The following is a 23784-nucleotide window of genomic DNA, read 5'->3' on the forward strand; positions in this document are numbered from 1 at the left end:
CATATTTGACCTATATCGAGTTAGTTTTTATATATGGTATAAGGTATGTGTTTAACTTCATTCTCCTGCATGTGGATATTCAGTTTTCCCAGTACCATGTTCTGAACAAGACTGTCTTTTCTGCATTGAACTGTCTTGGCACTTATGTCAAAAATCATTTGACCATATATCTGAGAGTTTATTTCTGGGCTCTCTATTCTGTTCTGTTGGTCTGTGTGTCTGTCTTTATGCTAGTACCATGTTGTTTGGATTATGGTAGCTCTGTAGTTAGTTTTGAAGTCAAGATGTATCTCTAACTTTGTTCTTCTTTTAAATATTATTTTGGCTTTTTGGGGTCCTTTGAAATTCCACATGAATTTTATGATGGGATTTTCTGTCTCTGTAAAAATGTCGTTAGTATTTGATAGGGATTGCATTGAATCTGTAGATAGCTTTGGGTATTATTCTCCTCTTAACAATATTAAGTCTTTTCATCCATGATCACAGGATGTTTTCCCATTTATTTATGTCATTTTAAATTTCTTTCAGCAGTGTTTTGTGCTGAGTCTTGTGTATAAGCCTTTTGTCTTCATGGTTAAGTTTATTCCTAAGCATTTTATTATTCTTGATGCTACTATAAATAGAATTGTTTTTCTTAGTTTCCCTTTTTGGATTGTTCATTGTTGTCTTTGCCCATTTGTAATTGGGTTGTCTTTTTATTGTTGAGGTGTAACTGTTCTTTATATATTCTGGATACAAGTCAAGAGACTTGTATTTGTAAATTTTTTTCTCATTCTGTGGGTTGCTCTACTTTCTTTAATTAATATGAACTATTTAGGTAAAGCATGAAAATGTGAATCCCAAAATGTTACCTTTAAGATGATAGAAAATGTTAAGATATTTTATAAGAATTCACTTTATTAAGATATTAGGAGATTTAACAAAACCATTTTTCTATTTTTAAAATGTGATAGTACATTTTATAGAATAATACTCAAATATGAAAAATGTGTTTGTAAATACCATGTACTGTACTGGGAAATGTAGGTATAAAACAATTGTGGCATATAAGTAAAATTATGTTACAAAAACTCAAATTTTGCATAGAGAAATTGATTAAGAAATACACCAAAATGTTTATAGTGGTCATAAAATGATAAGAATAATAAGTATATGTATTTTTTGCCTGTTTATGTTTTTTAGATTTTATTTAAGCATTTTTTGCCATGAAAACATTCTAAAAGAATGTAGGAAATGTATGTTATGGCCCAAAGGAAGGATGAAATTCCTAGGACAACATAACATGTAGCGACGCAGGATATCACTTCATATTTTACAGGCACTGTCAGTCTAGAAGTTAGAATAGCACTGTTTTTCAGCCTCCCTTGGTGCAATACTGAAGAGCAAGCATTGCCATCATCCCCTCCCTAGGTGCTGTGTATCTTAAGATAATCAAACATCAAATTTCTAATACTGTCCACAATATCAGAAATTCTGTTCCTCAATTTCTGCTGTCTTGTTAAGTGGTGTAACTGACCCATTGATACGGGATGTATGTACATTATCAATTAGTTTGAAATTTCTATAAGACCAGCTAGCCACTTAGAGTAAATAAAAATATGTAGTGTATTATCTGTTGTTGAATATTGACTCCAGGAGATCATCATGCTTATCTATTTTTTTTTCTTTTTTTTCTTTTTTTTTTTTGTCATGCTTATCTAATGCTTAATTATAATGCTTCATTGTAAACCATCCCTCCAATAATGGTGTATCCTATCAGTCAATAATGGTGTATCACTTTAGAAAATAATGCTTTATTTTGTTTAAATATCAAGATTAATTTTAAAAAATCTTGGTCTTTTGGGCAGAAATTATATTTCTCAACAGGCCTTAGAGGAATGATCTTCAGTGAATGTACTTCCTTCTCTAATTTAAATAGTGGCTGTGTTTACTAACACATTTAATTTGACCACATGAATTATTTTGTCAGAACAGCCAGATAGTTTACGTAAAAAATCAATCATAGAAGTTGGCTATGTATCAGTTGTGGATTGGCAATTGTTTAGGCAATTGTCAGGTATTATCACAATTGAATCACTTATTGTAGACATAACATGATATAGTCTCACATGGTACTTTTTTCTATTGTGGAGACTCTGTAGTAGTTAGAAATTTGGAAAAGGGTGGTAATGCAATAAAATCTTAGCTTAATAGTTAAAAATCAATTCTCTGATTTTTAGGAGTTGGTAATGCTTCTCTTAGAATACGATGCTGATACTACTGTTGTTAATGGGAGTGGACAGACAGCAAAAGAAGTTACTCATGCTGAAGAGATCAGAAGCATGCTTGAAGGTAAATATCATGGATGTGAACAATAACAGCATTTACTTTCATTATAACCAAGGTTCAGATTATGACTAAAAATGGCTTCTGAGAAAGAGGACAAAACAGAGGATAACCAGCTGATGGCTCTAATGATAATGTCATCGTGGAGTCATTGATTAAACACACAATTGCCTATATGATAGTTTCTTCACTTAAAGCTTTTAAACTCTTAATTTGTACAAAATTATGGCAAGTTTTAAAAATCTGTTTTTCAGGCTGGGTGTGGTGGCTCATGCCTGTAACCCTAGCACTTTAGGAGGCTGAGGCAAGAGGATCACTTGAGGTTAGGAGTTTGAGACTAGTCTGGGCAACATAGTGAAACCCCTGTCTCTACAAAAAATAATAATAAAAAAATTAAAAATTAGGTGGCTACGGTGGTGTGCACCTGTAAGAGGTGTTGCTTTTGGGAGTCGCTTGATGTTGGGAAGATAGCTCTGGCTGCCTCAGTTTTCTTTTCGCCCAGGCTGGAGTGCAGTGCTGTGATCTTGGCTCACTGCAACCTCCGCCTCTTGGGTTCAAGCAATTCTCCTGCCTTAGCCTCCCAAGCAACTGGGATTACAGGCACGCACCACCATGTCCGGCTAATTTTTTGTATTTTTAGTAGAGACAAGATTTTACCATGTTGGTCAGGCTGGTCTTGAACTCCTGACCTCAGGTGATCTGCCCGCCTTGACCTCCCAAAGTGCTGGGATTACAGGCCTGAGTCATCGTACCTGGCTCGCTATTTATTTATTTATTGAAATGAAGTCTCACTATGTTGCCCACGCTGGTCTTGAACTCCTGGTCTCGAGCGATCCTCCCATCTCAGCCTCCCAAAGTACTAGGATTACAGGTGTGAGCCACTGTGCCTGGCCTTCTCAGTCTTCTTGAGGACTTCATTGCAGTATAGCAGGCAGCAGTAATTTCTTGATGGTTGAGCTTCGTTGTTATAAATGTCAAAGACTAATTTGCATTTAAGAAAACATGAGTCTGCAATAACTCAGGACTTTCTCTAAAGCGGCTTAAAACAAGAACATTTCCATGCTTATATTTGGACACCCTCATACAATAGGATCCTTCTTTGACTGGCCAGGGCTTTCCTATAATTATTTTTTAGTAGTATTTCTAATATTGAGAAGAGAAGATCTTTAATTTTCTACTTAATAAGTAAAGATACTGAATTAGAGTTGCAATTTCACACGTACCCTTTCTTTCTTTTGGAATTCAGAGAAAGGCAATATAATTTTGTGCTTAAAGGATGTTGATTTCTTAATTTAAATTTTCAATATTTTTATTTAGGTAAAAACCAAGATCCTGTTGTTTATTACCCCAAAGCTAAAATCTTCTCACTTGTTCTATAGTTTAAAAAACAACACAAAGTCTATTTGTCAGACTTCTTAAGGTCAATGTCTTGTTTCTGCACTCAAAATGAATCCTCTCCTTATCAATGAACAAGCAAATTAGCACATAACATATTCTATCAGACACTGTGTTATATGAATATAGTAACATGTAGAACATATTAGCTGTGGTTCCTGCCCTTTAATAATTTGTGACCAAATAGGGAAGATGAGGTACTGTCTTTAATTATGTCCTGTTATTTTAATTATAACAAGAAGAGAACCCGGAACTGAGGTTTTCCTGACAGACTGGAATGTTAGGTTAGTCTGACAAGTTGACATTTAGTAAGGGCAATTGTAAAGACATGCTCCAAGACATTTCAAAACCAAACTGCACAAGGAAAAGGGCTTAGCTGACTTTACAGGTAATATGATTTGTCAGCTGATGTGGTCTTAGCCTGGGAAATAGAAGTAGAGACTGAATTGAGTGATTCTGCTCTAATGAGAGCACCTTACCCACATATAATATCATTTGTGGATACAGTGTTAAATGGATCATTGGCAGACTACTGGAAGTACCTTGAGGAACCCACCATAAGTAGACCATAAGACCATAAATAGATCAGAAACCATGTCATAGGGGCCGGGCGCTGTGGCTCATGCCTGTAATCCCAGCACTTTGGGAGGCCGAGGTTGGCAGATCACTTGAGGTCAGAAGTTAGAGACCAGCCTGCCCAACATGGTGAAGTCCCATCTCTAATAAAAATACAAAAATTAGCTGGGCATGGTGGTGGACACCTGTAATCCCAGCGGCTTGGGAGTCTGGGGCAGAAGAATCACTTGAACCTGGGAGGCAGAAGTTGCAGTGAGCTGATCGCGCCACTGCACTCCAACCTGGGAGGGCCAGGCACAGTGGCTCACGCCTGTAATCCCAGCATTTTGGGAGGCTGAGGCGGGTGGATCATGAGGTCACGATTCAAGACCACCCTGGCCAAGACAGTGAAACCCTGTCTCTACTAAAAATACAAAAATTAGCCGGGCGCAGTGGCAGGCACCTGTAGTCCCAGCTACTCAGGAGGGTGAGGCAGGAGAATTGCTTGACCCCAGGAGGCGGAGGTTGCAGTGAGCTGAGATTGTGCCATTGTGGTCCAGCCTGGGTGACAGAGTGAGACTCCGTCTCAAAAAAACAAACAAAAAAGAAACCATGTCATAGGATAATGCATGGAGAGACAGGAAATGTTTTACCCTAGAAAGACATAGGCAGGCACAATGAAATCATACTCAAGTACCTGAGAGCTGTTGCTTGGGAGAAGGGATGATCTTATTTGTGGCCAAACCAGGGCTGGTTGATTGCCCAGTTGATGGAGTAGCAGGGAGTTCATCTTTGGGTCCAACATATAGGAATAATGGCTTGGATTGCCTTGAAAGATACATGATTGGAGGTATTCAGCAAAGGAGAGACTTGTTAGGCACTATTACTAATGCCGCCTTCTTCTACATCTTGTCTTTTTATTTTGAAAAATTTCGGCCGGGCGTGGTGGCTCACGCCTGTAATCCCAGCACTTTGGGAGGCTGAGGCGGGCAGATCACAAGGTCAGGAGATTGAGACTATCCTGGCTAACACAGTGAAACCCCATCTCTACTAAAAATACACACACACACACACACACAAAATTAGCCAGGCATGGTGGCACACGCCTGTAGTCCCAGCTACTCGGGAGGCTGAGGCAGGAGAATTGCTTGAACCCGAGAGGCAGAGGTTGCAGTGAGCCAAGATCGCGCGACTGTGGTCCAGCCTGGCCAACAGTGAGACTGTCTCAAAAAACAAAAAAAAAGAAAAGAAAAAGAAAAATGTCTAACCTATGGGAAAGTTTCAAGAATACTACAGTAAACATTTGTATGTCCTTCACTCAAATTCACCAATTATTAACATTTTGCCACATTTGGTTTAGACTGTTAAATATTTTGTTATTTATTTACTTTTAATTTTTTTGTTGAACTATTTGAGAGTAACTTGCAAACATAGTGATACTTCACCCCTAAATACTTCAGTGTCTCTCTTTTTTTTTTTTTTTGAAACAGAGTCTCACTCTGTCGCCCAGACTGGAGTGCAGTGGTGCAATCTTGGCTCACTGCAAGCTCCACCTCCTGGGTTCACACCATTCTCCTGCTTCAGTCTCCCAAGTAGCCGGGACTACAGGCGCCTGCCACCAGGCCCAGCTAATTTTTTTTGTATTTTTTTTTTTAGTAGAGATGGGGTTTCACTGTGTTAGCCAGGATGCTCAAGATCTCCTGACCTCGTGATCCTCCCGTCTCGGCTTCCCAAAGTGCTGGGATTACAGGCATGAGCCACTGCACCCGGCCTTCAGTATCTCCTAAGAACAAGGATTATTTTCTTACATAATCACAATATAGTGCTCAATTTCAGGAAAATTAACATTAACATAATATTGTATAATATATATTTTTATATTCAGATTTAGCCTGTTGTCCAAATAATGTCTTTTGTAGCATTTTCCCCTCCAATCTAGGATCTAATCCAGAATCTCACGTTGCATTTAATTGTGACATCATCTCTTTCATCTCCTTTTATCTGAAACAACTCCTCAGCCCTTATCTTGATACTGACTTTTTTTTTTTTTTTGAGACAGAGTTTTACTCTGTCACCCAGACTGGAGTGCAGTGGTGTGATCACAGCTCACTGAAGCCTTGAATTCATGGGCTCAAGTGATCCTCCTGCCTCAGCCTCCCATTTAGTTAGGACTATAGGCATGCACCACCATGCCTGGCTTATGTTATGTTTTGTTATGTTTTTACTTTATTTTATTTCATTTTATTTATTTTATATTTTATATTTTATTTTATGTTTTATCTTGTCTTGTCTTATTTTATTTTAGTTTAGTTTAGTTTAATTTATTTTATTTTAGTTTAGTTTAGCTTATTTTATTATTTTAATTTTATTTTATTTTATTTTTAAATTTTATTTTATTTTATTTATTTATTTATTTTTTAAATGTATTTTATTTATTTTATTTTTTATTTTATTTTATTTATTTTATTTATTGTATTGTATTGTATTGTATTGTATTTATTTTATTTATTTTATTTTATTTTATTTGAGACAAGGCCTCAATATATTGCCCAGGCTGGTCTGGAGCTCCTGGCCTCAAGTGATTCTCTTAATTTGACCTCCTAGAGTATTGGGGTTAACAGGTGTGAGCCTTGCCACCTGGCCGATATTGACCTTATTGAAGAGGAAAGAGGTTGTGGAATTATTTGTAGACTGGCCCTTGATTTTGGTTTTTCTCTTGTGATTAGATTCAGGATATGTATTTCTGTCAGAAACATTATGTAGGTGAGTTTATATCCCATGCCAGTGCATCCCATTAGGAGGCACATAATGTCACTTTGTTTCATTATCAGTGATGTTAACTCTGATCACTTTGTGGTCCACTGTAAAGACATCTTTTCCCTTTGTATTTAATTTCCCTTTGTATTAATTTCCCTTGGTAATTAATAAATGACCTACAGGGAGAAAAATTGAGACAATGTAAATGCCCTATTTACAAATAAACTTCTACTCAGTGGTTTTAGCATTCATTGATAATATTTGCCCTAATCATTGGTTAGTGGTTGCAGAGTAATGATTTGCTGTCATGAATGAAAGATATTTTCCAGGGGCTCTCCCGCATTTCAAGTGTACTACTATTCAGCCTATTCTCTGCATGTATGTAAGCATCAGTCAGGACAGAGGTAGACTTTGTGACTTATAAGATCCTTACTTACTTGATTCTGATGGAAAAGAAAGACAGTTTAGAGTGATACTAAATTTAAATCTTATAGGACAAATATTTTTTGGATCTGTAGCATTTGCTTTAAGAATATTGAGATATAAAGTATATGCAGAAAAGTTCACATCATGAATGTATAGCTCCTTTAGAACTGTTTCTGTGGAGTACATCTCTGTAAACAGCATCCACATCTACAAGTAGAACATTGTGAGCATTCTAGAAGCCTGACCACCCAGACTAGAATATTTGCTTTTCATTGATATAATCAGTAGTTTTGTTTCAGTGTCCTGAAAGAATACAGGACAGGAACATAATCTAAGAACATATATAGTATTTTCAACTCCAAATTCCTGCCATTTTCCTTCACTTATGAGCCTAGACAACCGAGAAAGAAACAATAGGGTATCTTTTCTTTTCCTTCCCTAAAACCTGGGACAAATATTAAGCATTATTTGAATATTCAACACATATTTATTGACCAACTATGCATTGTGCCAGACTCTGTCATAAATGCTTTGGTTACACAGATAAGAACAAGTACCTGGCCCGGTGCGGTGGCTCATGCCTGTAATCCCAGCACTTTGGGAGGCCGAGGCAGGTGGATCACGAGGTCAGGAGATCGAGACCATCCTGGCTAACATGGTGAAAGCCCCTCTCTACTAAAAATACAAAAAAAAAAAAAATTAGCCGGGTGTGGTGGTGGGTGCCTGTAGTCCCAGCTACTCAGGAGGCTGAGGAAGGAGAATGGTGTGAACCCGGAAGGCAGAGCTTGCAGTGAGCCGAGATCACACCACTGCACTCCAGCCTGGGCAAGAGTGAGACTCCGTCTCAAAAAACAAAAAAACAAAACAAAACTATACACAAAAAGACCAAGTACCTGGCTTCAAGATTACAGAGGGATAAATTACAGGTCAGAGTGATACATGCAGTGGCAGAGGGATGTACGAGAGGTATAGGAGATGTCACTGTTCTCAAAGAGTTCCCAGTTCAGCAGCCATAGAACCAGTGGGAGGAAAGATCGAAGATAGTGCATCCCAGCGGCAGAAGCCATGCACAGTCTACAGAGAGGCTTGGCTCAGCAGAAGCCATGCATGGTCTATGGAGAGGCTTGGTCCAGCGGAAGCCATGGACAGTCTACGGAGAGGCTTGGCTGTCTTCTGAGGTAGAGTCTGGGTGTGGAAATAAAAATGTGGGAAAAGAAGATGATGGTATATAGCAATGTTAGTCATTTCTTAAGACAAAGGTAAACTAGTTTCAGCAATTCCTGGATTCAATATATGTGTTCCCTGTAGTTTAAATGCAATGGTATGTGTAGACTCTTAAACAGCATTTAGCACACAGTGATTACTGTTAACAAATGTTCATCTATTTCCCCAGTCACCTGGCTCCCCGACCTGCTTCTCTATCCATGACTTGACTTTAGCCAGGATGACCTGAAAAACCTTTTATAGTTCCTCCTTTGCAGCCTCTGCACAGGACATTGTAGACGTATATTTAGTGGGATCACCAAGCCTTTCTCTGAAAGCACTTCCTTTCTATAAACCAAAATAGAATTCAGATCTAGCAGAAATTAGATCTTACTTACATATTCCAGACTCTTACACAAGTCAGATTACCAGTTGCTCTTGTGCTGTAAGTATGACTTCAGAGAAAGTGTGTTGATAAGAGCACAGACTCTGGAACTAGCCTGCTTGAGTTCAAATCCCAGCTCCTCCACTTCTGGTTGTACAACCTTGGTTAAATTCCATAACCTCTTGGTGCCTCAGTTCCTTTGTCCGTAAAAATCAATATAATAAGAACACCTACCTCAGAGTAGTTAATGAGGATTTTATGAGTTAGTATTTTTAAGGAGCTTTGAATAGCCCTTGGCATGGAGTAAGTGCTAAAGTAGTTGTTAAAGATATAAAAATAGGCAAGGTGGCTCATGCCTATAATCTCAGTGCTTTGAAAAGTCGATGCAGGAAAATTGCTTGAGGCCAGGAGTTTGAGACCAGTCTGGGCAACATAGTAAGACCCCCGTCTCTACAAAAAATAAAAATATTCGCCAGGTGTGGTGGTGCACACCTGTGGTCCCAGCTACTTGGGAGGCTGAGGCAGGAGAATCGTGTGAGCCCAGGAGTTTGAAGCTGCAATGAGCTATGATTGTGCCACTGCACTCCAGCCTGGGTGACAGGTGACAGGCTTGGTGATCCCACTAAATATACATCTACAGTGTCCTGTGCAGAGGCTGCAAAGGAGGAACTATAAAAGGTTTTTCAGGTCATCCTGGCTAAAGTAAAGTTATGGACAGATGACTTTCTCAACATATATATATATACATATATAAATTTTATATTTTTATGTGGCAATTTATAAATAAATTGATATGTCTGCATATATTTATATGATGTGTACGTCTATCAGTGCTATTTCTTGTTATTTTTCACATTCTAAGGTTCTGGAAGGTATGAACCCCACTTATCTACCTTTCCAAGGCAAATATGTAATAGTATTTCAGTACATAAAAGTAGTTTTGATGGTGATTGTTAGTGAGTAAAATACGTAAAGACTTCTGAATTAAAAACCCAAATTCATCCAAACCTGAAATAAATAGAACTCTGTAATCCAACTTGTAATAACAATACATTTTAACTGCATTTGAATCACAATCCAAAACATTTTGTTTTTTCTCATCATGATCACTTTATTCTTTATAATGAATTTGTAATTTGATCCTGACTAGCAGTGGATAATAAGTACTTTTCTTTTGCAGCTGTAGAAAGGACTCAACAAAGAAAGCTTGAAGAATTACTTTTAGCAGCAGCAAGAGAAGGCAAAACAACAGAACTCACAGCTCTGGTAAAACAAACAAAAAAACCCCAAAAGACAAAAAGCAGTCTTTCTTTATACTTCAGGAAAATTTTTACTTAATGTTAAGCACATAATTTAGTTGAATTGTGGAACCAAGAACTCCAGAGATCATAATAATAGAACCAAAGTTCTTAAATATCTAAAAACACTCAGCATGGTGATAATTGAAGCAGGACACATTTTAAATGGTGATATTTTTCTAGATTTCTGATTTATACCCATCCCAATCCCCCTGAAAACCTGATGGATAAGAATCTGATTTTTCGTGGTAAATAGTTAACGTAAGGACAACTTATATATGTATATATAAAATATATACATTTTGTGATTAAGCCAATTGAAACATAATAAATAGGACCCTATAAAGGAAAAGTCTTTCTAGTTTTGATCAGCAGTAGTTTCTGGGAGGAATGCTACACTTCTGGAAGGTACTATGCAAAGAAGGGACAATATTTTGGAATACTTATACCACATTAGACTGAAACGTTTGCCTGTTCCCCCCTGCCTTAGAAGACTTACTTTTGAGTTTCCATTCCTTCACAGTCTCATTAAACATGAAACTCTAAATTTGTTCTGAATTCATGACTGAAGCACTGCCATTTGCTTTAAAGTTATTTCAGCTCATTTGAAAAGGCCTCTTTGGTTTCTAAGTATAGTGCCTAAAGCAGTTTTTAAATTTTGTGAAATGGAGGCTATATAAAGAAGCTTCTAAAGCAATAAGTTGGGAACAACAAATTCAGTAGAACCTTGACATTTACACATTTAACATTTATGGTTTTCACTCCTCTGAAAGACTGGCTGACTGATTCTGCTGTCACAAGTGTGAATTGCAAGGCTGGTAGGGGCAAGTAAATCATTGTGAAATCTTAGTGTCTGAGGTGTGCGAGATGGCGCTGGCACAGTGCAGAGTGTCTGTTGTCAGAGGGGTGTGAGACCTGGACACAGACCTGAGAGCTATCTCAGGGCATCTCAGAATAAGCATAGGAGTGGCAGGGTTGGCTGGTTTAGTGAGCAAGAAACCACTAACAGCCTAGATGCCAAGGAGCTTGGCTATTCTTCAGGCTCTGCTGCTACACCTTCCTGTGAACTATGAGAGAAAGTCTATCTTTGATATATAATTCTGCATTGCATTTTTTTAATTGTTAGCTCAACAGGCCCAATCCTCCTGATGTTAACTGTTCGGATCAGTTAGGAAATACACCCTTGCATTGTGCAGCTTACCGGGCCCATAAACAATGTGCCTTAAAGCTTCTAAGAAGTGGAGCAGACCCTAATCTGAAGAACAAAAATGGTAAGCATGTTGGTGAAAACCACTGTTTGCCATTTTGAAACTATAAAATGAAGTCAATGCTATATAAAATTGTTTTGTTTCAGTATCCGGCCTTTGTTAAACTGTATGGTTTGTTATTTGCAGTATCTGTATTCTATAAAGTTGCCACCAGCACTGAATTAGGGAACACCGAACTATTGTTCCTAGAGGAAAATACAGGATTAGGTTCCTGCAAGCCTCAGTTCTCAACATTTTCATGAATTGATCATTATGAAACCTTATGTTTTTTGTTTGTTTGTTTTGTTTTTTTGCTGTTTCTATTTAATACATATTGTTGACTCATTCACATTGAACTCACAGCCAACAGCATCATAGCTCACATTTGAGTAAAGTTTTCCTCATAAGGCACATCACAGCCTTTTCCACTGAGGTACATTAGACTGCACTTCAGCACAATGCTTGGGGCCTTTTTTTTTTTTTTTTTTTGAGACAGAGTTTCTCTCTGTCGCCCAGGCTGGAGTGCAGTGGCACCATCTCAGCTCACTGCAACCTCCTCCTCCTGGGTTCAAGTGATTCTCCTGCCTCAGCCACCCGAGTAGCTGGGACTACAGGTATGTACCTGTAGTACACCCGGCTGATTTTTTTGTATTTTTAGTAGAGATGGGGTTTCACCATGTTGGCCACGCTGGTCTCCAACTCCTGACCTCAAATGATCTGCCTGCCTCAGCCTCCCAAAGTGCTGGGATTACAGGTGTGAGCTACTGTGCCTGGCTACTTGGCACCATGCCTGGCCATTTTAAACAGCAAAGTCACCAACAAACCACAAAGGGTGGAAAGTGTGACCCTAAATAGACCATGACGAGGACATTTGTTTATAGTAGGAGAGCTTCTAGAATGAAACAAGAAGGCCAGGCATCACCTTCTTCTACCTTAGCTGGGAAAATGAGCACTGGGCAACCCACATTTTCACCACTCTGGGCATGTTTGTGAGTGACTGAGAAACTACGGTGAATATTGACCTTGGGGTTACAAGTGAATTTTAGCAATAGGCAAGTATGCAAATATGGAATACATAAATAATGAGGATTGACCGTACATGTGTGACAATTTGAAAGACAGAATCAGAAGCCAGAAAAGAAGCTGTAAAAGGTGTCTTGGATACTTAAAAGAGGAACATGCCATCAGGGCCTTTTCACATCACTTTTTAGGATGCATCCTGCTGCTTGCTACCAGCCTGGGTTAGGCCTTGTCAGGGGTCCCACAGGACCCTGTGTTCACCTCCATCAGAGCCTAAATCACACTCCATGGTGTTTGTTGGCTTATGTTGCTGTCTCCCGTGACACTGAACTCCTAAGGGCAGGCCTCATACTTCATTGTCTGGTTCACCCAGCACCTGGAGTAATGCATAACACGTAACACCTGGGAAGGGCTGTATGTTTGTTGAAGGTTTGGAGTCATTAGAAATAGTTTCACAGGTCGGATGCGGTGGCTCAAGTCTGTAATCCCAGCACTTTGGGAGGCCGAGGCTGGTGGATCACGAGGTCAAGAGATCAAGACTATCCTGGTCAACATGGTGAAACCCCGTCTCTACTAAAAATACAAAAATTAGCCAGGCGTGGTGGCACGTGCCTGTAGTCCCAGCTACTGGGGAGGCTGAGGTAGGAGAATTGCTTGAACCCAGGAGGCAGAGGTTGCAGTGAGGCGAGATCGCGCCATTGCATTCCAGCCTGGCAACAGAGCGAGACTCTGTCTCAAAAAACAAAAACAAAAAAAAGAAATAGTTTCATAAAGGAATAGTTACTTGATACAGATCCTGAAGTCCTAGTAGGATTGAAAAAATGTTTTCATTTCTAGGAGCTGGGTGCCATGGCTCACGGTTTCTAGATTTCTAGTGTCTTTACCAGTTTGCCAAAGACTTGAGCAGTTTTTCTGTGTGGCATTTTATAATGATTTTTCCTTCAAAAATGTAGATTCAGAAGAGTCCAAATGAAATAAGAATTAATATAGTTCCATACAAATACCAGTCTAAATGGAAAAAAACTTCCCTTGTAAATATTGAAAAGTTACTATTGGTATTCAAAGGTATATTTACTCTATAGTTTATATTAGTAAGCAAAGTTGAACATTCCTGTTAAAGCTATTAAATTTTTTTTGACAGAAGTCAGAATGGCATCTTCTGAAAGAGAATAATTTTAAAAAATCAGGCCAGGCATAGTAGCTGAAGCCTGTAATCCCAGTACTTTGGGAGGCTGAGGTGGGCAGATCATTTGAGGTCAGGAGTTCGAGACCAGCCTGACCAACATGATGAAACCCTGTCTCTACTAAAATATAAAAATTAGCCAGGTGTGGTGGCAGGTGACTATACTTCCAGCTACTTGGGAGGCTGAGGCAGAAGAATCACTTGAACCCAGGAGACGGAGGTTGCAGTAAGCCGAGATCTTGCCACTGCACTCCAGTCTGAGTGACAGAGTGAGACTCCCTCTTAAAAAAAAATAAAAAAATCAATCAATCAAAGGCTGGGTGCGGTGGCTCACTCCTGTAATCCCAGCACTTTGGCAGGCCATGGCAGGGGGTAGATCACTTGAGGTCAGGAGTTCGAGGCCAACATGGTAAAACCTTGTCTTTACTAAAAATACAAAATTAGTCGGGCATGGTGGAGCACGCCTGTAATCCTAGTTACTTAGGAGTTTGTGGCAGGAGAATTGCTTGAACCTGGGAGGTGGAGGTTGAAGTGAGCCAAGATTGTGCCACTGCACTCCAGCGTGGGTGACAGAGCAAGACTCCGTTTCCAAAACAAAAAAAAACACCATAAGAGCAACATTTGCATTATAGAAATCTTCAAAAATAGAAAAAAAAAAAAAAAAAGCACAAATTACCAAAGCATAGTCACAGTTACTTTGGCATCCTTCTAATCTATTTTCAGGTCTATTTTAGAACATTTTTTAAAAATTGTAGAACTAATGCTTGTTATAGTTGCAATGAGGAAAACAAAAACAGTAGAAAAGTATATAATCACCTCTAACCCAAATATCCAAAGATTTAGTTTTTAGTTGTTAAAGTTTTAGTTTTAGTTGTTAATGTTCCATAGTAACGTATTTCTTTTAAAGTTTTAAATAATAGATACTACCTTAAGAATATAAGCAAAATAAAAGTTATATATTACTCATAGACGAATACACAGGCATTTCATGATATTCCAAAGCGGGAAATGGCATTAGGCATCAGATGGCATGGAACTGGGAACCAGAAATCTGTTAGGAACCAAGATGGCTGCCTTGTGTGTGTCTGTCTCTCACCGTGTGGTCTGACCATGTCTTCTAGCAGACCAGCTGTTTTATTTTCCAGTATACATAATGGAAGATGGCTGCCCCGTGACTCCACTTAGGAGATCACAATCTCTCAACCTCAGTGTTACATTTCAGTGGGAGATAATGTGTTAGTACCTGCTTGTGTCAGGCGTCTGTGCCTAGTGTGGCCACTTGGGACTTTAGGGGCAGGACATGTGGTACAGAGATGGCTGCCAGGGCCTCCTCCTGGGAATGTGGATAGGGACAGAGAGTGGTGAATGGATGAGGACTAGCAAACACCTCACAAAGTGTCTCTTCATTTTAATTGACAGGTTGTAAATAGAGTTGGCCTATTAAAGTTCCCCTTTTATGAAGCTTCAACAGCTTTTCCACATTGTCCCCAGTACTTCATGAGGATATAACATAATTTTTTCACTCAAAAGTCTAGTGATAAGAACAATTCTGTATTTTTTTTTTTTTTTACAGTGAAAATGTCTTAGTCTGTTTTTTTCTTTTCTTTTTTAAAAAACAAGGGGCTGGCTATGGTGGCTCATGCCTGTAATCCCAGCACTTTGGGAGGCCAAGGCAGGAGGATTACTTAAGCCCAGGAGTTTGTGGGCTGGGCAACACAGTAAGACCCATCTCTGAAAAAAAAATAAAATTAAAAAATAAAAGCAAGGATATTTAAAATTTTTAATCAAATTGGTTAATCCATCTCTTTGATTTCTTCTAAGACTTCTGAGCTTAGGTAGAGATTTGGTAAATGTTTAGTTCTCTTTCCTCCCAGTTTAATCACATTCATTCATTCAGCAATGCTGCGCCTCCACTGTGTGCCAAGAACCGTCCTTGGTGCTGGAGGCCCAACAGTGAACAGAGCCCAACAGTCTCCATGTTCCTGAGCTCGTATTCTGGTGGGAGGAGATAGACAACAAATAAATGCATATGTGCTGTCAGGCCGTGAGGTGCAGGAAAATAAAATAGGATGAAGGGGCTAGAGAGTGATGGTAGGGTGGGGGGTGTCTTAGAAGGGATATAAAGGAAGCGCTCTCTAAGCAACTTTGAGCAAACAGCTGAGCTGAGTGCAGGAGTGAGCCCTGAGGATTTCTGGCAGAAGAGCATTCAAGGAAAACAGAAAGCCAGTGTAAAAGCTCTGGAGTAGAAGAACACGTGGCACACTGAGGAAAAGGAAAGCTGCCAGTGTGCCCAGGGCAGGGTGAGCTGGAGAAGAGTGGATAGCATCAGAGCTGCCAGAGGCCCAGGCCTGCAGGGCCTGGTTGGCTGTGAGCAGGAGCTTGGTGGTGTGTGAGTGTGGTTGGAGGGCTTTGAGCAGGAAAGTGAATGTGAGAGTGTGTGTTAGGATGTGGGAGTCTCAACTTGTCAATCCCTTACCTTTATACCCTTTATCAAGTAATCTTTCCTTTTCCATTATTTTGTCATGCCTTTCTCATACATTCTAAGAATTCCTTTTCTTTCTTTCTTTTCTTTTTTTTTTTTTTTTTTTTGCGACAGAGTCTTGCTCTGTTGCCCAGGTTGGAGTGCAATGGCGTGATCTTGGCTCACTGCAGCGTCCACCTCCTGGCTTCAAGCAATTCTCCTGCCTCAGCCTCCCGAATGGCTGGGATTACAGGTGCGCACCACCACGCCCAGCTAATTTTTATATTTTTAGTAGAGATGGGGTTTCACCATGTTGGCCAGGATGGTGTCTCGATCTCTTGACCTCGTGATCCGCCCGCCTCGGCCTCCCAAAGTGCTAGGATTACAGGCATGAGCTACTGCGCGCGGCCTCTTTTTTTTTTTTTTTTTAAATAGACAGACTTGCTCTGTCGGTGATCTTGGCTCACTGCAACCTCTGCCTCCGAGGTTCAAGCAATGCTCCCACCTCAGCCTCCTGAGTAGCTGGGACTACAGGCATGCGCCACCGCACCTGGCTAATTTTTGTAATTTTAGTAGAAATGGGGTTTCGTTATGTTTGCTAGGCAGGTCTCGAACTCCTGGCATCAAACGATCTACCTACCTCAGCCTCCCAAAGTGCTGAGATTACAGGCATGAGCCACGGTGCCTGGCCTCTGTGTATTTTTTATTGTTTTTCATTCACTCATCTGTCTCTTCTTTTGACAGTAGTGCATTAAAAAAAAAAAACAGTTTTTTAGATAGTATTGCACTTTTAATGATTATAATGTTTTAATGTGTGAGATTTCCCCTTACCATTTTTAAGGATTTTCTTTGACATCCTTATCTGTTTATTCTCCCAGATGGCATTTAAAATAATTTTCTTAGGCTCTTCATTGGGATTTAATGGAAATTACATCCTGTGTAAATTAATTTAAGGAGAATTGGCATCTTTATGGAGTTTTCTCATTAAGGGACAAATCTTTGTCATGCAAACTTTTAAATATTACATCATTCCTGTTTTTCACTGTATTTTGTTGTGGTTGGTAAGAGAGGTAGTGTATTTTTTAACTGGTAATGGAACCCATCTAGATTCCATCTAGGAGGCTACTTCATTTCGTTCAAAAGCATTTTATTGAATTCTTACTGGGTGCCAGGCATTTTAGGCATCAAATCCAGAAATGAGGTCTCTAGCCTGGAATTTCATGTAGTTGGCAGGAGCTCAGAATTTATTTTTGGTATTAGGGCAGAATTCTATGGAAGAAATCATAGTGTTGTCTATCTCTCTGCCTAAAGAAATAATTTCTCCAAAGTGCCCTGTACGTATAATGAAAATAACACAGAATTGGCAGTCCTTCGTAAGACATTTTCCCATGTGCTAGGCAGAAAAACTAAACTGAGTATTAATTTTTTTGGGTAATGTTTTAAAAAGTTTTTTCCCCACTGAAGAAGTAATGTATCACCAGCCCTGGGTTCCCCATCAGCAGCTCTATAAATCTTCCTCCAAAATAAATCTTAAAGCCACATACAAGGCCGGGCATGGTGGCTCACGCCTGTAATTCCAGCACTTTGGGAGGCCGAGGCGGGTGAATCACGAGGTCAGGAGATGGAGACCATCCTGGCTAACACAGTGAAACTCCGTCTCTACTAAAAAAAAAAAAAAAAAAATAGCCAGGCGCGGTGACGGGCGCCTGTAGTCCCAGCTACTCGGGAAGCTGAGGCAGGAGAATGGCGTGAACCCGGGAGGCGCAGCTTGCAGTGAGCCGAGATGGTGCCACTCACTCCAGCCTGGGCGACAGAGTGAGACTCCGTCTCCAAAAAAAAAAAAAAAAAAAAAAAGAAAAGCCACATACTTCTCTCTATATTAAAATGATCTCCATTTTACTACTGACCTTCTCATCCAAACCACCAGTATCCTTTACCCGCACTATTGCCATCTCTTTGTAATTAGCCTCTCTGCATTTCTTTTGCCCATGTTTACAAGCCATATTGCACACAGCAGCCAGAGTGACCTTTTAAAAAAAAACATGGAAATTGTCAAAGCTTAAGAAATCAAATAGCATAATTAATTGATGAACCCATTACCCTCCTCCAGAACTTAGCAATAATGGCCACTCCATACCTCTTCCCACTCCCTGAATTATTGTGAAGCAATTCTAGACATCATGCCATCTCTTTTTGTTTTTTAAAAATGTATTTGTTTTTCTTTTTTTTACCCTGTCAACCCAGCTTTTCCCAATTCTGGGAAGAACTGGAAAGAGAAGGCCTGCCATGCCATTTTATTTGTACATACCCAGTGCTCCTCAACTAACTGTGGGGCCACGTCCCCATAGACCCATTGTAAGTTGAAAATACATGTAAGGCCAGGTGCAGTAACTCCCACCTGTAATCCCAGCACTCTGGGAGGCTGAGGCTGGTGGATCGCTTGAGCCTAGGAATTTGAGACCAACCTGGTGAAACCCCATTCCTACAAAAAAATACAAAAATTAGCCAGGTGTGATGACATGTGCCTGTAGTTCCAGCTACCAGGGAGGCTGAGGTGAGAGGATCACTTGAGCCCAAGAGGTCGAGGCTGTGGTGAGCTGTGATAGTTGAAAAACCATTAAGTCAAACTGTTGTAAGTTGGGGAACATCTGTAGTTCAGTATATTAATAAAAAATAAGGGCACCCTTTAAGAAAAACCACAAGCATGTGATAGTTGCAAAACTCTGTGCACCTATAAAAACCATTGAATTTGTGCAGTTTAAAGGAATAAATTGTATGGTATGTTAATTTCTATCTCAATAGGGATATTAAAAAACAGCACAATAGCATCATCTTATTAATAATATTCTAGTAATTTATCAAAATAATGAAACAGCCAAAATTCATATTTTCCCAGTTATTTTTAGTATTATTATTTTTTTTTTATTTTTATTTTTTTTTGAGACAAAGTCTCACTCTTGTCCCCCAGGCTGGAGTGCAATGGCACGATCTTGGCTCACTGCAAGTCCGCCTCTCAGGTTCAAGTGATTCTCCTGCCTCAGTCTCCAGAGTAGCTGGGATTACAGGCACCTGCCACCACGCCCGGCTAATTTTTGTATTTTTAGTAGAGATGGGGTTTCATCATGTTGGCCAGGCTGGTCTTGAGCTCCTGACCTAAGGTGATCCACCCACCTTGGCCTCCCAAAGTGCTAAGATTACAGGCATAAGCCACTGCACCCAGCCAATATTATAATTTTTTAACACTTTAACAGAGTTTTAAACATGAGTCAGATCATGTTACTCTTACTTAAAACCCTTCAGTGGCTCTTCATCCTATTTAGAATAAAACTCAAACTCCTTATGCTGGCTTACAAAAGTCTGGCCTACAAACCCCTTGTGTGATGTGGCTTCTGTGTGCCTCTTTGACTTTCTCTTGCCTGCTGAATTGTTCCTACCTCAAAGCCTTTGCATCAGCCGTTCCCTCTGGTAGAATGTCCTTCCCTGTATTTTCACAAGGCTGGATCCTTCTTTTCAACATAGACATCCCTTCCTCAAAGAGGCCTTCCCTGATCAACCCCTCGTTTTCCAGTCTAAAGTGGTATCCCAGTCACTCTGTCAAATCATTTATTTAAAAAGTCTGGGCGTACCGTGGTTCATTGTCTGCTATATCTTTTTAAATTAATTTATCATCTGTCTTTCCTGGCCTTCTATGCTTTCCTATCCCCCCAGTATTTTTTCTCTTATGTTCACTGCTGAATCCTCAGTGCCTAAAATAGTAATCGGTACATAACAGACCCTCATTAGAAGATATTCATACAAAAAAACTGCCAACACATACCAGGTGTTTGATATTTATAAAAATAGTATTATTTTAAACCACCCCCACCCCCCTTTTTGTTTTTAGAGACAGAGTCTCATTCTGTCACCCAGTCTGGAGTGCAGTGGTAGCTGGGACTGTAGGCACATGCCACCATGCCTGGCTAATTAAATTTTTTTCTTTTTTTGTAGAGATAAGGTCTCACTATGTTACCCAGGCTGGTCTTAAGCTTCTGGCCTCGAGCCATACTTCCACCTTAGACTCTCAGAGTGCTGGGATTACAGGTGTGAGCCACTGCGCCTGGCCTGAAAAGTTATCTGATAGAATATATCACCTTACTGCACAAACAGTTCCAGAGTTCTCATTGATATGTTGTTTTGAAAGGACTGTTCTAATTTTCATAGGTAGCTTTCGTTTCTCTGATAATAAGCTATTTCAGGCTAGGAGATGGTTTGATTTATTTGTGGGTTTTTTTCTTTTTCTTTCTTTTTTTTTTTTTTTTTTTTTTTTACCTTTTGTCCTTCATTTAATGTCCTGCTCACTTCAGTATTCAATAAATAACTTTGATAAGACAAATTCCGTTTTTGTTGTTATTTGGCAAAACGTGGAATGTGCATGTGTAAGATTGGAAAAATTAACATTGATAGCTTGCTGGCTTTATTCTCCATTGTCACCTTTTTCTTTTGTCCTAAATTGTGGACCATCACACCTTCAGCTTGTGAGCCATCTCTGCTACCCGTTATGCAGCATGGCGGCCGAAGTGTAGCTGGGGTCGGCTAGAGTGGACCCCAAATTTGTGATTAGTTATGTATCTTGAGATGAGGGGAAATCCTGAATTATCCAGGTAGACCTATGTAATTACAAGTCTCCTGACAGGAGGGAGGCCTATGTATAGAGAGAGAACAGAATGCTGGAAGCAGAGGTTGGAGTAATGTGCTTTGGAGCTGGAAGAGACCCCATGTCAAGTCATGTAGTTGGCCGATAGAAGTGGAAAAGGCAGGGAAATGTTTCCCTTGGAGCCTCCAGAAGGAATGCAGCTCTGTCCACGTGTTGATTTCTGCCCGGCGAAATGGATTTCAGACTTCTGATCTCTGAAACTGTAAGATAATAAATGTGTATTGTTTAAGCCACAAATTTGTGAGTTCATGATAATTTGTTGCGAAGTTCATCTGATTTCCTGGCTTAATAGCGACCAAAAGGGAGGTCAGCAACCTCTCTCTGGTAGGTAATTTTTGGGGAAAAGAAAAAGATATAGGCAATAGAAAATGAAGGAATATTAGATGCTGCAGTTACAGCATTGATGGTTATAGTACATTTAAGCTGTTGATGGCTTTTTTCTTTGTATTTTACACAGATCAGAAACCTCTTGACCTTGCCCAGGGTGCTGAAATGAAACACATTCTTGTTAATAAGGTACAGAGTAATGAATTAAATGTATCTAATAATGTTTAGAAAAAAAGTTTGAATGTGTGAAATATGTAGATGTATTTTTCATGAAAACATGTTTTTGACAGGTCATCTACAAAGCATTGAAACGATACGAGGGCCCTCTCTGGAAGGTAGGTTGGGGTGGTTTTTTAATTATATAACTGTAAAGAATAATTCTCAGGTGCTGTATTTCTGTTTAAAACTTTTTAAAAATCATTTCTGAAGTATATGTGATTTAATCGCTCTTGGATCCTATAATGTAAACCACTTATTTTTTATTTTTAGTTTTAATTTTTGAAACAGAGTCTTGCTCTGTCGCCCAGGCTAGAGTGCAGTGGTGTACTCACTGCAACCTCCGCTCCCTGGATTCAAGTGGTTCTCCTGCCTCAGCCTCCGAAGTAGCTGGGATTATAGGTGCCCACTACCACGCCCGGCTAATTTTTTTATTTTTAGTAGAGACAAGCGTTCACCATCTTGGCCAGGCAGGTCTTGAACTCCTGACCTCGTGATCCACCCACCTCGGCCTCCCAAAGTGCTGGGATTACAGGTGTGAGCCACCGCACCTGGCAAACCACTTTTATACTATTGGATTTCAAGAGGCTTCCACTGGTTGTAGTAGTTAAACTTTTCTGTGTGTTGATGGTCACTTTTAGGTGTTTTTTTGGTTTTGATGAGTCACTTTTAGGTGACTAAGTTCTTATGAAAAGGAATGGGGGAAAATACATTTTTTTTTCTTACTAGATCAAAGAATTACAGTATTATTTTTGTTATGAACATCAAACCATGGCAGACTTAGAAGAAAATTGATATTTGAATTATCACGTGGTACATATATACAATTCTTCTGGTCCTAATACTTGCTACATTTTAGAGAATCCTGTTTTCTAGAATTAACCATGGAAGAGCACATAATTTCTTTTGCATTTGCACGCAATCCCTTTATCTATTTATGTATCTGTATGCTTATATAAGATAAATTTAGGATAATTTTCTTTTTTAGACATTCATTCATGACTTTGAGGAAATTGTCTTTGAAGCCCACAGCTGGTATATTTTCTGTAAATAATCCCTGAACAGTTTTGCCAGAACCATAAAGTGTAATCATCATTGATCTTATCAGTATGGCATTTCTGCTGTTCCTGTCACCCTGTGGTGGTATGTTTTCATTACTGCACTTAGTACCTGAGTTCATGTTTGATCATTTTTTTTAAATGTTCAGTACTACTGTCTAAAGACTCAAATATGACTATCATCACTTAATTACTTTTTATCAGTCAACTATTTGAATCTAGATGTGTCAGCTTGGGAAATCTTTGTTATTTTTCCCTTAGAGTTCAAGATTTTTTGGCTGGAGATTATTCTGGGTAGTGTTAGAGCATGGAGTCCTTTCGTGGTATAGGAAACAGTAAGTATTATGATCTTTACACTTAACAAATTTCACTGTATAAATTTTGAAATATGAATATTTTTCACTTATCTCTTTTCCTTTTGTCTTCATAATTTCATCTTTATTTTGAAGGCCCGATGCCGTTCATAATATTTACCGCCAGGGATGCAAACACCTGACTCAAGCAGTATGCACGGTAGGATGAAACATGGATCATTTGCTCCTCTGTGAAATCAGTTCTTCAAGTGATTGACCAAAATCATTTATACAGCATTATAAAATCTTGGCGTTCCGTGGAATGCTGTAGAAAGCACTTGTATATATTTTTATTTGAGAACAAGTAACGTCGTGGCATCTCCATTTTGAACAAAATTTTAAAATATAGTCAACTTTTATTTATCTCCATGTATAATGGAATGAGAGATGGATTGTCCAAAAATATTTGTCAGATTTACCCAGACTTATTTGATTATGAAATATCCTAGTACATGCACTTGAAAAGAATGTATATTTTGCTATTATTGTTGATTGTAGGGTCCTATCAATATTAATTCAGTCATGGTGGTTGATAGCATTCAGATCTTTTGTGTCTTGGTTTTGACTAGTAATTGTATCAATTGCTGAAAGAGGGATGTGAAAGTGTCCAGCTATGCTTGTGGAATGTTGCATTTCCTTCTCTGTTATTGATAACATACTTATGATTATTGTCTTCTCGATTAATTGATCCTTTTATTGTTTTGTGGCCCTCTTTATCTCTTGTAATACATTTTGTTTTAAAATTTATTTTGTCCGATATGAACGTAACTACTTTGGCCTTCTTATGTTTACTGTTCACATGGTGTCTTTTTCCTATCAATTTACTTTCAGCCTATATGTATCTTTATATTTATTTTCTGTCTTTTGGAGATAGCATATGTT

General features: G+C 39.1%; 1 protein-coding gene and 1 non-coding gene across 7 annotated transcripts in view; one reads left to right on the plus strand and one right to left on the minus strand.

Annotated features, from left to right (window-relative positions):
* OSBPL1A (oxysterol binding protein like 1A) overlaps nucleotides 1–23784 on the plus strand; it is a 229920-nt gene that overhangs the window by 55957 nt on the left and 150179 nt on the right. For 5 of the 6 annotated variants that reach the window (XM_028837998.2, XM_028838000.2, XM_028837999.2 and 2 more), the window contains 7 exons: nucleotides 2220–2331; nucleotides 10227–10312; nucleotides 11471–11615; nucleotides 21406–21464; nucleotides 21566–21610; nucleotides 22811–22884; nucleotides 22999–23062. In XM_028837998.2, the coding sequence (XP_028693831.2) occupies nucleotides 2220–2331; nucleotides 10227–10312; nucleotides 11471–11615; nucleotides 21406–21464; nucleotides 21566–21610; nucleotides 22811–22884; nucleotides 22999–23062 (585 nt within the window). Of the gene's footprint in view, nucleotides 1–2219; nucleotides 2332–10226; nucleotides 10313–11470; nucleotides 11616–21405; nucleotides 21465–21565; nucleotides 21611–22810; nucleotides 22885–22998; nucleotides 23063–23784 lie in introns of those variants that run through there. The other variant, XM_077974993.1, reaches the window with a different exon arrangement.
* Nucleotides 18466–18574, minus strand: MIR320C (microRNA mir-320c). The gene has a single exon (NR_128291.1). It is a non-coding gene; the product is annotated as a microRNA mir-320c (primary transcript).

Source organism: Macaca mulatta, chromosome 18 (assembly GCF_049350105.2).
Source record: "Macaca mulatta isolate MMU2019108-1 chromosome 18, T2T-MMU8v2.0, whole genome shotgun sequence".
Classification (NCBI taxonomy): domain Eukaryota; kingdom Metazoa; phylum Chordata; class Mammalia; order Primates; family Cercopithecidae; genus Macaca; species Macaca mulatta.